Below are 16,213 nucleotides of genomic sequence, written 5' to 3'. Positions count from 1 at the left end.
TAACTATGCGAGTAGGTCGATCAAATCCAAGTACGTGCAGAACGTACAAAAAGATAATGAGAAAACCCTATCACTCCAGGACTCAATTTTGTCCATTATTGTATCTAAAAACAGAGTTGACAATGTAGATAAGGTAAAACATTTTCCATCTTGCCTGGGAACTGAGCACCAATTTGGTACAGCAAAATTTAAAGCGAACCCATTCAAAGGCGATGTCAGAAAGTACTTCTACATCAAAAAAAGCTCATGGAAATTTGCACTTCTTCCCAGCCCAAAAAAGCTGCTGAGGCTGTAGGGAGATGGGCCAAGTGAAAATCTCAAACAAAAAACAGAGATTGATAGATTTTTGGTCGAAGAAAATATGAAGCAGATCAGCCATGATCTAATTGAATGACAGATTGGGTTTGAGGGGCTGAATGGCCTCCTCCTGTTTCTAATGCTGCCATTACCTCCTTGGTTGGTTATTTCAGACATTTCTTATTCCTTCAATAAAGAACTCCACCCTATCCCCATAACCCAGTAACCCCACCGAACACTAAGGGCAATTTTGGACACTAAGGGCAATTTATCATGGCCAATCCACCTAACCTGCACATCTTTGGACTGTGGGAGGAAACCGGAGCACCCGGAGGAAACCCACGCACACACGGGGAGAATGTGCAGACTCCACACAGACAGTGACCCAAGCCGGAATCGAACCTGGGACCCTGGAGCTGTGAAGCAAATGTGCTATCCACAATGCTACCGTGCAGCCCTAAGGAATATTAACTTGTGCAGTCTAAAAACTTTAAGAAACACAGTGACTTTAAGAGTCACTGCGGCAGTGCTGAATGATATTGCAATGCTGAAACATCTGCACAAACCTACTGCCCAAAAAGCACTGATTGGTAGGAAAGTCCCCACTTGCTCCCCAATGTACGACATAACCTCTCAGCAGACAAACCAGAAGAGTTGGTCTGGTCACAGTTCTCTTTATTTTGAAATGCTGAATTGTCACTTTGTACTCTTCCCACTCCTTCCCATCAGAACCTACAGCTCATTGTAGAGTTGGCGCTGAGCCCAGTCACGGCATTTTGGACCAAGCCCAAAAGCCAATGTTGCATCAAAAAGATTGAGGTGAATTACTGGGAAAGGAAAGCATGTCGCCAATTTCAAAGTCAGCAAGTTTGATCATGTGCCTCAGTATTTCTGCTTTGGAATGAGGGTGTTGTGGATTCAAACTCTGTTCCAGAAGCATGTAATCTAGGTTGGCAGTCTAGAGCAGTACTTGAGGGAGTGCTGCATTGTCCGAGGTTTTGTATTTCAAATGCTTGTTAAACCAAGGTCTGTCTGTCCTCTGAAGTGCAAATGGAAGATCCCACATTGCTGCTCTCCCGGGTGTTCTGACTCTCAATCAACACCAAAAATCAGGTGATCTGGTCACTTCTTTCCTTACTGATGGGGGACCTTGATGTGCACAGATTGGATGTTGCGTTTCTCTATATTACAACTGTGCTTATATTTCAAAGTTGCTTCCACTGACTATAAAGTTTTTGGAGCATCCTGAATTCATCAAAGGTGCTATATAAATATAGGGGGCTGGATTCTCCGTAGCCCTGCCCCAAAATCGTATTTGGTGCGGGGGTAGAGAATCAAAGTTCCCGACCGAATCGGGCCCTGCACCGCTCCGGATATTATCCGGAGACACCGCTCCGGAGATTCTCCCGGCCCCGAAGAATCGTGCGTCCGCGAATTATGCCACGTGGCTGGGAGGCCATTGCCAGAGGCCCACCCAGCGATACTTCACTCCCGACTGGCCGAGTTCCCGACGGCGTGGAACTAATGTGGTATGGCCGGCCGGGACTCTTGCATGGTGGCTGTGGACTCAGTCCATGGCCGCCCTAGCGGGGGGGCGGGGGAAATCGAGCACCGGGGTGGGTGGGGGGGGTTATATGGGCGGCCGGGGCAGTGATCGGGCCGGTCCAATGCAGTGGCGTGCGGCCTATCAGTGGCCTAGATTGTGAGTGTTGGTTCGCGGTCAGAGTCCGCCATGGCGCTCGGCGCAATCACTGGAGGCCGTCGCCGTGGGCATGTGCGGACTCGGAACCGGAAGTGCGGGGGCCCGTATCCGCAGCCATAGCCCGTATCCGCAGCCATAGCCCGTATCCGCAGCCATAGCCCGTATCCGCAGCCATAGCTGCGTGAAGCTCCTCGGGTCCCTGCTAGTCCCAGAACGTAAGGGAATCGCCTTTTGTTTCTTGCAGGAAACTGGGGAGTGCAACGCCATTGTTTTTACGCCAGAATGGGGACATAGCCCCATTTTGGGATAATCCAGTCCAGGTTCTTCCTTTCCAATTCAGAGGCGTGCTGGGTTCAGTTCTTTAATGCTCCTGAAAGCGCATGCTTAAGAGCTCAATCCTGAGTATTCTTGAAATATGGAAACTCCGAGCTCAGTGAAGGCCAATTGCTATAGCTCATGGAGGTTCGTCTGTCTCTGGTTCTTCCAGGAGGAAAGACCAGTAAGGAAACGTAACTGTTTTTCCCTTTCCTCTGCTTATTCGGGTGGTTTAATTGCAATTCGTTTCTGTTTTATGACTGGGACATTTGTGCCAATCGGATGCAAGTGTGACACACACTTGTACATTTGGTCCTTCCAAGGGCGATTGACGTGTTCAACATATATTCTATATTTGAATGGAGACAGCTTGCAAAATATAAATAATCATGATACAAACATAGCCATATAAAAATTCCAAATCTTCTGGGCCTGCCAATGGTTAGCCCCCCCCCCCCCACACACACAAGTGGTTTCTCCCTGATGGTGTGACCGGCAAACAATTCAAATTGCCATTGACATTGGCGGGACTGGAACATCCTGCTGCAAGCCAGCGGCAGGCTGCCTCCATCACCGCAAAACACGCCTCGGGGTGGGGGGGGGGGAGCAGAAAATCCCAGCCAAATATTAAAAACAGTGTTTGAGGGATAATTTAACTGAAAATGTTTTAATTGCAGGTCTCTCAAAACTGCTTGTGACTCTGGTGTCAGTGGTAGCACTGTTGCCTCAAATCAGAAGATGGAAGTCCCACCCCAGGGACTGGGCCAAAGAATCTAGGCTCACGCTCCAGTGTCGTATTGAAGGAATACTACTCTGCCGAAGATGCCACCTTTCAGAAAAGATCTTAAATCGAGGCCCCAACTGCATTATCAGGTGGAAGTGAAAGAAAAATCCTCATCAGCTATTTGAAGAAGAGCAGATCCCACTGATCTGGTCGACATCTATCCTTCAGCCAATGTGACTACGAACCGAGTATCAGGTCAATTCCTCTTTGTGGGGGTTTGCTGTGCAAAAACTGATGGCTGTGGTTGCTGACATAATACCAGTGACTACACTTCAAAGGTAATTCAGCAGCCGTACCCAAGGACGTGAATGTTGCTGCTGGTGAAGACAGTTTTCATGCAGCAATGCAGGGCACCTCCTGATATCAGAAGGTAACTAAAGCAATTCAAAACATGCCTACAAGCTCGCCATTGAAAGCCCAGAGAGTATGGAGAACCATGGACTGTTCCCCGTGCCGTCATTCGCTAACTCATCCACTTGGTGAACCAGACAGCGGTTTGAGTCCCTTTGACTTCCCGATAAATGCCCAGAGAGTTCTCCGGTTATTCACTGAACTTTGCAGCTGTTTTGTTTCATTTGTTACCCCAGGAGCTGCCCTTCAGGCTTCAGGGAACCTGCAAGGCCTCAAGGTGCAGGACCCAAAATGGGATTCAAGTACAGCAGGGTTAACTGCAACTTGCCAGATTTAGGATCTCACCTCCACTCTCTCTGCGGACGAGGCTCATCCCTCCGTGTTGTTTCTGTTATTGAGATAGGTGGGAGAACAAAGCCTCCCTCTGTGAATAAATGCAGGCTATTAGTCTGTCAGTTATAGAACCCAGACATTCATCTCAACGCCTCCCCACCAAACCATTGCTGTCAACCACACCCCAATTACCGCTAGTTTAACCAACTGAAATAGTGAATGCTGAGCCACGCACATTGGGAAAATCCCATGTCGGAATGCTACTCTACGATCATCTCAGTTGGGGCATTACAATTTGATTCAGATGGATGTAACAAGTTAAAGTGAATGGCACATTGCTGCCCCAATTTCACTGTATATATGTAGCCAGACTATCAGCTTGGCTCATCCAATAGTCTGAGTCAAACGCTGCACTCTGAAAGTGGCCACACAACCGCATTCCAGTACAGTGCTAAGGGAGTGCTGCATTGCCAGAGATGCCGTTCAACAGATACAACAGAAAGGGGAGGTTCTACCTGTTTATTCCATTGCCTCAGGTGGCGGTAGAATAATCTCAATGCACTACTCAGAGAGGAGCAGTGAGTTCTTGTAGTGTCCTGGTCAACAAACACCTTTCAGCCTAACAGCAGCACATACAAGTTTTTCATTCCTCCCATTGCTGGGTGTAGTGTCTTGAGGAGTGCAAAATAACTTGTACTTCATGGAAAAGAAAAGGGAAAAAAAAAGGGTCACGGTGGCACAATGGCACTAATCGGAAAGTTGCTATGCAACTAGGGGGCGGGATTTACTGACCAACCCACCGCCTGTTTTTCGGCAGCAGAGGCGGAGATTTACCGAACCCGCCGTTGTCAACGGGATTTCCCAGTGACTGCACCCCTCGTCGCTGCGAAACCCGTGCATCGACGTGGGACCAAATATGCACCGGCGTGAAAAGCCGGTAGATCACACCCAGGGATTACAGCATCCGCAGTAATTTGCCTTTACCCAGGGAGCTGGGGTTCTACCCTGCCACTGGAGTGAAGCCTGTTTGATTAGCGAGGATGATATTTGCAATGGCACCTAAGCTGCTGTGTTTAGCGAACAAACCCTCTGAACCCCATGCCTCTTACCGCCACCTGCTATGGTTCCTTCATATCCAGCCACGTCATCCAGCATCTCAGCCGGTGGTGCTGATGCCCATTCCTCATTCTGTGGGACTTCAGGGAAAGCTGCAAAGAAGAAGGTGGCATTCCCTTTCATTAATCATTTGACTGAACCGCTCACACTGTGGCAACATTTTTTCTGGAAAACATTTTATTGGAGCCATTTTCAAATATATCCACAAAAGAGAAGAAAAGAAAAACACAAAAAAAAACAACCGTGGCAATAGCAAACAGCCAAAACATCCTTACCCACCCCCCACCACCGCAACTCTACCCACTCCCACCCCGACACATACCCCTCCTACCACCTTTTTAAACTTTTAACCCAGCCCGAACAGAAAAAGAATACCGCCTACTGATGACTAAATACCCCCACCAGTACAATGACACCTATCTCCGGGCTACCAGGGAGGCAAAGGCTAATCATAGGATTTACAGTGCCGAAGGAGGCCATTTGGCCCATCGAGTCTGCCCCGGCCCTTGGAAAGAGCATCCACTTAAGCCCACACCTTCACCCTGTCCCCTCACTGAACATTTTTGGACACTAAGGGCAATTTATCATGACCAATCCACCTCACCTGCATATCTCTGGACTGTGGGAGGAAACCGGAGCACCTGGTGGAAACCCACGCGCACACAGGGAGAATGTGCAGACTCCGCAGAGACAGTAACCCAAGCCGGGAATCGAACCTGGGAGCCAGGAGCTGTGAAGCAACTGTGCTAATACATCGGCCTCTTCCCACCAGCAGTCCCGGATCCTCCAACACTCCAAATATTGCCACCTCCCGACTCAAGAGCTACCATTACCCCCAAAATCTTCAACATTATATGTGCAAATCCCATCCAAAACACCTCAACCTGAGACATGCCCAAAACATATGGACATGGTTCACTGGCCTCCCCACACACCGCGCACACCTATCCTCCACCGCTGGAAAGAATCGGCTCATTCTAGACACCATCATGTAAGCCCTTTGTATAACTTTAAGCTGGGTGAGACGTCTTGCACATGATGAGTACACATTAACCCTCCGCAAAGCCTCGCTCCATACGCCAGATCCCAGCTCCTCCTCCCACTTTGCCAAATCTCCTCCACAGGGCACGCTCTCTCTTCAACAGCTCCCCATCTATCTCTACGACCCTGCCCCCTCCTACTTCCTCCTTGGACAGGAGTTTGTTCTGTAGCACAGGGGGTGGTAGCATCAGAAACGAAGGTACCTCCTTCCTCACAAAGTCCCTAACCTGCAGATACCTGAACCCATTCCCCTTCGGCAACTGATATGTTCCCTTCTGCTCCTCCAGGTCTGCGAACTTCCCTACAAGAAATTAATCGTAAAGTATGTCTGCGTGGGTTTCCTCCGGGTGCTCCGGTTTCCTCCCACAGTCCAAAGACATGCAGGTTAGGTGGATTGGCCATGATAAATTGTCCTTCGTGCCCAAAATTGTTCAGAGGGGGTTACAGGCGCTCTGCACTGTATTCTCTATGTTCTATTCTACCCCCATGTGCCACTACCCCTGGAACCTCGCATCCAACCCCGCTGGGGCAACCCGATGATTGTCCAAATTGACACCCACAGGGACACACCTTCCATTCTAAAATGCTGCTGGCACTGAACAGAGAACATGCACTGCAGAAGGAGGCCATTCGGCCCATTGAGTCTGCACTGACCCATTTAAGCCCTCACTTCCACCCTATCCTCGTAACCCAATAACCCCTCCTAATCTTTTTGGTCACTAAGGGCAATTTATCATGGCCAATCCGCCTAATCTGCACGTTTTGGACTGTGGGAGGAAACCGGAGCACCCGGAGGAAACCCATACAGACACGGGGAGAACGTGCAGACTCCACACAGACAGTGACCCAGCAGGGAATCGAGCCTGGGACCCTGGCGCTGTGAAGTCACAGTGCTATCCACTTGTGCTACAGTGCTGCCCACTGGTTCCTCACCCTCAATGCTGATACCACCACCGGCCTCGTGGAGTACCTGATTGGCGAGAAGAGAAGGGGCACCAGCAATCGGGAGCAGGGGATCACAACTGGGTCTGAAATATACAGTAGGAGATCATCCGCATACAGTGAAACTCGCCATTCCTCAACCCCCCCCCCCCCACTCAATACCCCACCAGCCCCTCGCCACTCAAACTGGTTCCTTTATACGAGGCCGTCCCCATCCGCCCCACACCAACCGCTCCTCCACCGCCCATTTCCTAATCATTGCCATGTTTGCTGCCCAATAATAGTTTTGCAAGTTTGGCAACACTAAACCCTCCTGGTGATCCCTCTCCAGGAACACCCTCCTAGCCCATGGAGCCTTACCCACCCACACAAACATTAAAACCATAAAACCATCCCATTAACCTTTCTAAAAAAGGAATTGGGCACAAAGATCGGGAGGTTCTGAAACACAAACAAAACTTCGGCAACACCTTCATCTTTACCGTCTGGACACGCCCAGCAAATGATAATGGCAGCACATCCCACCTCTTAAAGTCGGACTTCATTCCCTCCACCAACCATGCCAAATTCAACTGATGCAACTTGGCTCAACCTCGCACCACCTGTAGCCCAAGGTAATGAAAACTCGCCCCTACCAACTGAAGCAGCAGCCTGCCCAAAACTCCTTCCCTGCCCCCGGGAATTAATTGAGAATATCTCACTTTTCCCCAAGTTGAGCTTCTACCCCAAAAAGAGGCCAAACTCCCCCAAAATCCCCATGATCCTGTTGAAACTCCCGACCGGGACCGTAAATACAACAGGAGATCATCCACATACAAAGAAACTCAGCGCTACACTGCTGCGAACCCCCCCCCCCCCCCACCTTCCCCCACTCAACACCCCTCCACCCCCCGAGCCCCTATGTGCTATTGCCAAGGGCTCAATCGCATGGGCAAAGAGCTCCGGGGAGAGCGGATAGCTTTGCCTTGTCCCCCGGAGCAACCCAAAGTACTCCGAGCTGACCTTGTTAGTCTGAACACGCGCCTTAGGTGTCTTATACAACAGCCGAACCCATTCCATGAATCCCTGCCCAAATCGCCCTAAAAGCTCAAATAAGTCGCCCACTCCACCCTATCAAACGATTTCTCTGCATCCATCGCCAGAACCACTTCTACTTCTCGCTTCTCCAAGGGCAACATATTGACATTCAGTAACCTCCAGACATTCGTCAACAGCTGCCGCCCCTTCACAAATCCTGTCTGGCCCTCACCTATCATCCCTGGCACACAATCTTCTATCTGCATTGCCAGTTCCTTTTCCAACAGCTTTGCATCTACATTCAATAGTGAAATTGGGCGATACGACCCACATTGCTCCAGGTCCTTGTCTTTCTTTAAAATGAGCGATAACGAAGCCTGAGACAATGTGGAGGGGTGGCGGGGGGGAGCTCTCCTCTCACCATCGGCTCATTATACATCTCAACTAACAGGGGCCCAAGCACCGACCCAAACTTCTTGTAAAACTCGGCTGGGAATCCATCTGGCCCAGGGGCCCTCGGAACTCCAGCCCATCCGAAAACCACCTTATATCCTCATCCCCCACTGGAGGCTCCAAGCCAGTAAAATGCCTCAAATGCCCCATTCACCTCCTCTGGCTCCATTACTACCCTTCCCCCACCATTTCTCATCCTCCCAATTTCCTTTGCCACCACCTGCCTCCTCAAATGACGCACAAGCATCCTGCTGACTTTCTCCTCATATTCATATACTACCCCCCTGGCCATGTGCAATTGCCCCACTGCCTATCCCATGGACACAAGCCTAAACTCCATCTGGAGCTTCTGTCTCTCCCTCAACAGCGCCTCCTCAGGCACCGCCGAGTACCTCCGGTCAACCCTCAGAATGGCAACCAATCTCAACCTCTGAGCCTGTCCACCCTCTCCTTGTGTGCCCGATATCAGGATAAACTCTCCCCCTAACACCTCCTTAGGTGCCTCCCACAACTTGCCGGAGGCAGAAACCTCCCCCATCTTATCCTGCGTTCACATAGTTCTGGATAGCCACCCCTATCTTTTCCCAAACCTCCCTATCTGCCAATAACCCCGCATCCAACCTCCTCTCTGGCCATTGGGGATTTGACACCCGCAAATCCACCCAGTGCAGCATGTGGTCAGATACCACGATCGCCAAATACTCCAATCCACCCACCCCAGGACAAAGAAGTCAACCCAGGAGTACACCCGGTGGACATGTGAGCAGTATGCAAATTCCTTCGCCCTCTCAAGCAGACATGGTCTCTCTTCCCATGCTTTCCATAAACTTCAACAGCTTCTTTGTCATGGTCAACACTTTCAGGGACTTGGGGCATGGCTATCCAACATCGGATTAAAATCCCCCCCAATAATCAGGCGCCCCCCCCCACCCATCTTCATATCTAACCTCGAATGGAAGACGTGCCCCACCCAACCTTTCCTCACCCTCGTCTGGTCCTCCACCTTCAAATGCGACTCCTGAAGAAACACTACATCCGCCTTCAAACTTCTTAAATTCGCTAGACCTTTTGATCGGCATATTCAACCCTCGAACTTTCCATGTAATCAACCGGGACCGCCCCCCCCCCCCCCCCCAACGACTTTAATCAGCACCCCCCAGATCCACACCTCGCTCATCTTCTGGGCCTCCCCAAGATATCTGCCGCCATCTTCCCTTAACCAACTGCACCGCACCAACTCCGCCCACGTCAGCGAATCTCCAGATCCACCATCTTCTCCCTCAGCCACTTCTGGCCCTCCGTTCCAGCACTATATCTGCCTTCAACGGGGCCACCCAGTCGTCATGATCGACTGCCGACTCCTCAGCCTTCTGGAGTGCCTAACTCTGCAACTCCAGCCTTTGCTCCACTCTTTCAATAACCATCCTGATTGACTCCACCACCTTAGTCAGGTCATCCAAGGCCTCTTGCCTCTGTTGCTGGAACTTGGTTTTCAAAATATCCACCCTTTGCTCGGTAGACCACTGGGCAGTCAATGATGCCCCAGAGCCCTCTGCCATCTTTCCCTCTGTCGCACTTTGAAAGACCTCCTGGCTAGACTGCTGCCCCTTGCTTGTTACACTCCTCGTTCGATAAGCCATAAACCGGCCCCACCGGAGGAGAATTCCCATCTCTCACTGTTCATGTGCTTTGCACTAGCAAACACCCCCTATATCAGGTGAAATGGACCAAACAATTCCACCTCGTACGGGAACCACCAAATGTGCGATCGTCAACTCCATGGCCGTCACCGGAAGTCCAGCAACTGCCTTCGTGAAGCAAACTTGACCAGTCATTGAAGAGAACCGCAAACCCTTAGAAATTCACTCTCATCTTCTATCATCACTGTACGTCTCATATAATTCCCAGAAGTAGGTCTTTGGTCCCAACTTGCCCCTATTAGTTTTTATACTCCACATGCACCTCTTCTCCACCCGCTTCAACTAATCCTAGCAGCATATCCCTATCTCCCTTGTGCTTCCTTTGGTTAATCAGATAAACTAAACCAGAAACTGGAGGCTAAATTAAAATGCAGCTCCTCAATGTGATACTTCATCAAGGAAAAAACAGAATGTCGAAGGGGTCGATAACACATCTCAGTCCCCGCGGTGCCCACCAGGCATGTTTCACCTTGGGCTGGATTCCCCGCTCCCCAACGTCGAAATAGTGTTCAGCGATGGGGCGGAGAATCCGTTTTGGTGGCAAAATTGGGAGCGGAGCCGTTTTTTTAATTCTCCCCCCCCCCCCCCCCCCCCCCCCCCCGAAAATCACACTGAGTATCCACCGCCTCAGGCCATTGCCTGAGGCCCGCCCCGCACATACTCCGTTGCTGACCGGTCGAATTCCCGACGGCGTGGCTTACCTGTGCTCACACCGTCCGGGATCTTCGCGTGGCGGCTGCGGACTCAGTCCGGGGCTGCCACAGTCAGGGGGGGGGGGGGGGGGGGGGGTCGATCGCCGGACAGATGGGGTCTTCTTTCGGGGCTGGGAACAATGTGGGCATGTGATCTGGGGTGCGTGAGCGGCCGATGCGGGGCACTACATTGTCGGTCCAGGTCCGCGGGCCGAGTCCGCCGCTGCAGGCCGCTGACATGCACACACGTGGCCTCTGACCCGGAAGTGCTGGGGGCCGTATCGACACCTAGAGGTGTGAGCTCTACGACGGCTCCCTGCTATTCCATAGCAAAACAGGGAGTCTGTGGCCTTTGAGCCAGTTTTCCTGGCGTAAAAGACCACAGTTTTCACAACGGCGTGGGGACTTGGTCCCAAAAACGGAGAATCCAGCCCTTTGTGTATGATCCACTTGTAGAGTTATTGGCAGACCTTGTGACATCAATGCTGTGCTTCTAAGCTGCTTAAAAATAACCAAGAGGCTTTTATTGTTTCAACTTTCCCTGCATTTGCTGGATGGGTGGGTGCAGTGGTGCATGGAAATTCAGAACAACACATGGTTGCAATGCTAACCTTTTTTGATATATTTAATCCTTCATCACCTTAAAGTTTTAAGGAGTTGGGCAAGGAAAGGATATGGGAATTTTAATTTGGTCACATCGTGTTCTGTGTAAACGGAAATATTGCCTCTATCCTATTGAAACCTAAGAGAGAATGACAGCAATGGCGAGGGAGCTGAAGCAAGGCAGACTTGCAAATTTGTCTCATTATCATGTCCTAGTCCTTCACAGTAAAGCTAATGACAGTAATGTGTTCCCTCCCTGCTATTTTCCCACAGCAAAGTTCCCAGCAGCAATGAGGGCACTTGCTTTAATATCATGGAAATGTATCTTAAAATGCTGAGGAAATTGCAATGGGATGTTTCCTCACCACATAAGCGCTCAGCAGCTGTCTGCATCACACAAAGGGAAGCTCTTCTTCCTGCTCATTCTCTCGACGCCCAGAGAGAGTTGTTCCGCCTAGATCTTTGTTCTCCTTTAACCTTTGTTTACAGGCTGGGCTTAAGCCACCAATGTACTGGAAGTCCCAGAATGTAACTGGGATTAGGTTTCCACAACTACTTCACTTGCTGATCTGAGCATTTGTCTTGATAAGTAGCAACACAGTAGCACAGTAGTTTCACAGCTCCAGGGTCTCAGGTTCGATTCCCGGGTTGGGTCGCTGTCTGTGCGGAGTCTGCACGTTCTCCCCGTGTGCGCGTGGGTTTCCTCCGGGTGCTCCGGTTTCCTCCCACAGTCCAAAGATGTGCAGGTCAGGTGGATTGGCCATGATAAATTGCCCTTAGTGTCCAAAAAGATTAGGTGGGGTTATTGAGTTACAGGGATAGGGTGGAGGCATGGGCTTAAGTAAGGAGCTCTTTCCGAGGGCTGCTGCAGACTCGATGGGCCGAATGGCCGACTTCTGCACTGTAAATTCTATGATTCTATGATAAATATTCAGCCTTCTCATTCCTGCCTTTAACAACAAAAAGAACTCACTCCACGTTTTAGCAATTGCTCTCTGTTTTTGTAAACTCCAGCCAAAAAAGTACCTGACAAAGCAAGCGGTCAGACAAAGCATGTAACATGAAGGCAACATTGCAGGTTGTTTTGAAGCAAGGTGCTGTGGTTTAACCACAGGTTTTGAATATGCTGCTGTAGTTTTATTCTGTGCAAAATATGTGTACCACAGGCCACTGCCAATTCCTGTCATTAGCTTTACTGTGAAGGACTCAGGCGAGTAATGAGACAAATCTACTTCAGCTCCGTTCCCATTGCCGTCATTCTCATTTAGGTTTCAATGGGATGGAGACGATGTTTAGGTTTACAGAGGACACAATGTGACCAAACTAGAATTCACATTCTCTTCCCCCAGCCAACTCCTTAAAAGGTAAGGTGATGAAAGATCAAATATAACAAAAAAGGTTGCCAGGTTGCACCTTTTTCCTCGTGCAGAAGAATGAGGGGTGAACTCATAGAAGTGTTTAAATTATGAAAGGTTCTGACAGCGTGGATATGGAGAGATTTGACAGAATCGTGGATATGGAGAGATTGGACGGAATCGTGGATATGGAGAGATTGGACAGAATCGTGGATATGGAGAGATTGGAGGGAATCGTGGATATGGAGATTGGACGGATTCGTGGATATGGAGAGATTGGAGGGAATCATGGATATGGAGAGATTGGAGGGAATCGTGGATATGGAGAGATTGGACAGAGTCGTGGATATGGAGAGATTGGAGGGAATCGTGGATATGGAGAGATTGGACGGAGTCGTGGATATGGAGAGATTGGAGGGAAGCGTGGATATGGAGAGATTGGACAGAATCGTGGATATGGAGAGATTGGAGGGAATCGTGGATATGGAGAGATTGGAGGGAATCGTGGATATGGAGAGATTGGAGGGAATCGTGGATATGGAGAGATTGGAGGGAATCGTGGATATAGAGAGATTGGACAGAATCGTGGATCTGGAGAGATTGGACGGAATCGTGGATATGGAGAGATTGGACGGAATCGTGGATATGGAGAGACTGGACGGAGTCGTGGATATGGAGAGATTGGAGGGAATCGTGGATATGGAGAGATTGGACAGAATCGTGGATATGGAGAGGTTGGAGGGAATCGTGGATATGGAGAGATTGGACGGAATCGTGGATATGGAGAGATTGGAGGGAATTGTGGATATGGAGAGATTGGACGGAATCGTGGATATGGAGAGATTGGACAGAATCGTGGATATGGAGAGATTGGAGGGAATCGTGGATATGGAGAGATTGGACAGAATCGTGGATATGGAGAGATTGAACAGAATCGTGGATATGGAGAGATTGGAGGGAATCGTGGATATGGAGAGATTGGACGGAATCGTGGATATGGAGAGGTTGGACAGAATCGTGGATATGGAGAGATTGGACGGAATCGTGGATATGGAGAGATTGAACGGAGTCGTGGATATGGAGAGATTGGACAGAATCGTGGATATGGAGAGATTGGAGGGAATCGTGGATATGGAGAGATTGGAGGGAATCGTGGATATGGAGAGATTGGAGGGAATCGAGGATATGGAGAGATTGGACTGAGTCGTGGATATGGAGAGATTGGACAGAATCGTGGATATGGAGAGATTGGAGGGAATCGTGGATATGGAGAGATTGGAGGGAATCGTGGATATGGAGAGATTGGACGGAATCGTGGATATGGAGAGATTGGACAGAATCGTGGATATGGAGAGATTGGAGGGAATCGTGGATATGGAGAGATTGGACAGAATCGTGGATATGGAGAGATTGGACAGAATCGTGGATATGGAGAGATTGGACAGATTCGTGGATATGGAGAGATTGGAGGGAATCGTGGATATGGAGAGATTGGACAGAATCGTGGATTATGGAGAGATTGGACAGAATCGTGGATATGGAGAGATTGGACAGAATCGTGGATATGGAGAGATTGGACAGAATCGTGGATATGGAGAGATTGGAGGGAATCGTGGATATGGAGAGATTGGACAGAATCGTGGATATGGAGAGATTGGAGCGAATCGTGGATATGGAGAGATTGGACGGAATCGTGGATATGGAGAGATTGGACGGAATCGTGGATATGGAGAGATTGGACAGAATCGTGGATATGGAGATTGGACAGAATCGTGGATATGGAGAGATTGGACAGAATCGTGGATATGGAGAGATTGGACGGAATCGTGGATATGGAGAGATTGGACAGAATCGTGGATATGGAGATTGGACAGAATCGTGGATATGGAGAGATTGGACAGAATCGTGGATATGGAGAGATTGGACGGAATCGTGGATATGGAGATTGGAGGGAATCGTGGATATGGAGAGATTGGAGGGAATCGTGGATATGGAGAGATTGGACGGAATCGTGGATATGGAGATTGGACAGAATCGTGGATATGGAGAGATTGGACAGAATCGTTGATATGGAGAGATTGGACGGAATCGTGGATATGGAGAGATTGGACAGAATCGTGGATATGGAGAGATTGGACAGAATCGTGGATATGGAGATTGGACAGAATCGTGGATATGGAGAGATTGGACGGAATCGTGGATATGGAGATTGGACAGAATCGTGGATATGGAGAGATTGGACAGAATCGTGGATATGGAGAGATTGGACGGAATCGTGGATATGGAGAGATTGGAGGGAATCGTGGATATGGAGATTGGACAGAATCGTGGATATGGAGAGATTGGACGGAATCGTGGATATGGAGATTGGACAGAATCGTGGATGTGGAGAGATTGGACAGAATCGTGGATATGGAGATTGGACAGAATCGTGGATAGGGAGAGATTGGACAGAATCGTGGATATGGAGAGATTGGACAGAATCGTGGATATGGAGAGATTGGACGGAATCGTGGATATGGAGAGATTGGACGGAATCGTGGATATGGAGAGATTGGACGGAATCGTGGATATGGAGAGATTGGACAGAATCGTGGATATGGAGAATGGACAGAATCGTGGATATGGAGAGATTGGACAGAATCGTGGATATGGAGAGATTGGACAGAATCGTAGATATGGAGAGATTGGACAGAATCGTGGATATGGAGATTGGACAGAATCGTGGATATGGAGAGATTGGACGGAATCGTGGATATGGAGATTGGACGGAATCGTGGATATGGAGAGATTGGAGGGAATCGTGGATATGGAGATTGGACAGATTCGTGGATATGGAGAGATTGGACGGAATCGTGGATATGGAGAGATTGGAGGGAATCGTGGATATGGAGAGATTGGACAGAATCGTGGATATGGAGAGATTGGACGGAGTCGTGGATATGGAGAGGTTGGACAGAATCGTGGATATGGAGAGATTGGACGGAATCGTGGATATGGAGAGATAGGAGGGAATCGTGGATATGGAGAGGTTGGAGGGAATCGTGGATATGGAGAGGTTGGAGGGAATCGTGGATATGGAGAGATTGGACAGAATCGTGGATATGGAGAGATAGGAGGGAATCGTGGATATGGAGAGATTGGACAGAATCGTGGATATGGAGAGATTGGAGGGAATCGTGGATATGGAGATTGGACAGAATCGTGGATATGGAGAAATTGGACAGAATCGTGGATATGGAGAGATTGGACGGAGTCATGGATATGGAGAGATTGAACGGAGTCGTGGATATGGAGAGATTGGACAGAATCGTGGATATGGAGAGATTGGAGGGAATCGTGGATATGGAGAGATTGGAGGGAATCGTGGATATGGAGAGATTGGAGGGAATCGAGGATATGGAGAGATTGGACTGAGTCGTGGATATGGAGATTGGACAGAATCGTGGATATGGAGAGAATGGAGGGAATCGTGGATATGGAGAGATTGGACAGAATCGTGGATATGGAGA

General features: G+C 49.4%; 1 protein-coding gene across 1 annotated transcript in view; it reads right to left on the bottom strand.

Annotated features, from left to right (window-relative positions):
- The window catches only part of LOC119973153 (protein SSUH2 homolog), a 71,410-nt gene that overhangs the window by 39,159 nt on the left and 16,038 nt on the right, over window positions 1-16,213 (bottom strand). Inside the window, exons 3-4 of the mRNA XM_038810769.1 lie at window positions 4,892-4,990; window positions 3,795-3,873 (exon numbers count right to left, since the gene is read on the bottom strand). Of these exons, the coding sequence (XP_038666697.1) occupies window positions 3,795-3,873; window positions 4,892-4,990 (178 nt within the window). The remainder of the gene's footprint in view (window positions 1-3,794; window positions 3,874-4,891; window positions 4,991-16,213) is intronic.

This window comes from Scyliorhinus canicula, chromosome 11 (genome assembly GCF_902713615.1).
Source record: "Scyliorhinus canicula chromosome 11, sScyCan1.1, whole genome shotgun sequence".
Lineage (NCBI taxonomy): Eukaryota > Metazoa > Chordata > Chondrichthyes > Carcharhiniformes > Scyliorhinidae > Scyliorhinus > Scyliorhinus canicula.
This window is presented reverse-complemented; position numbering and strand designations above follow the sequence as displayed.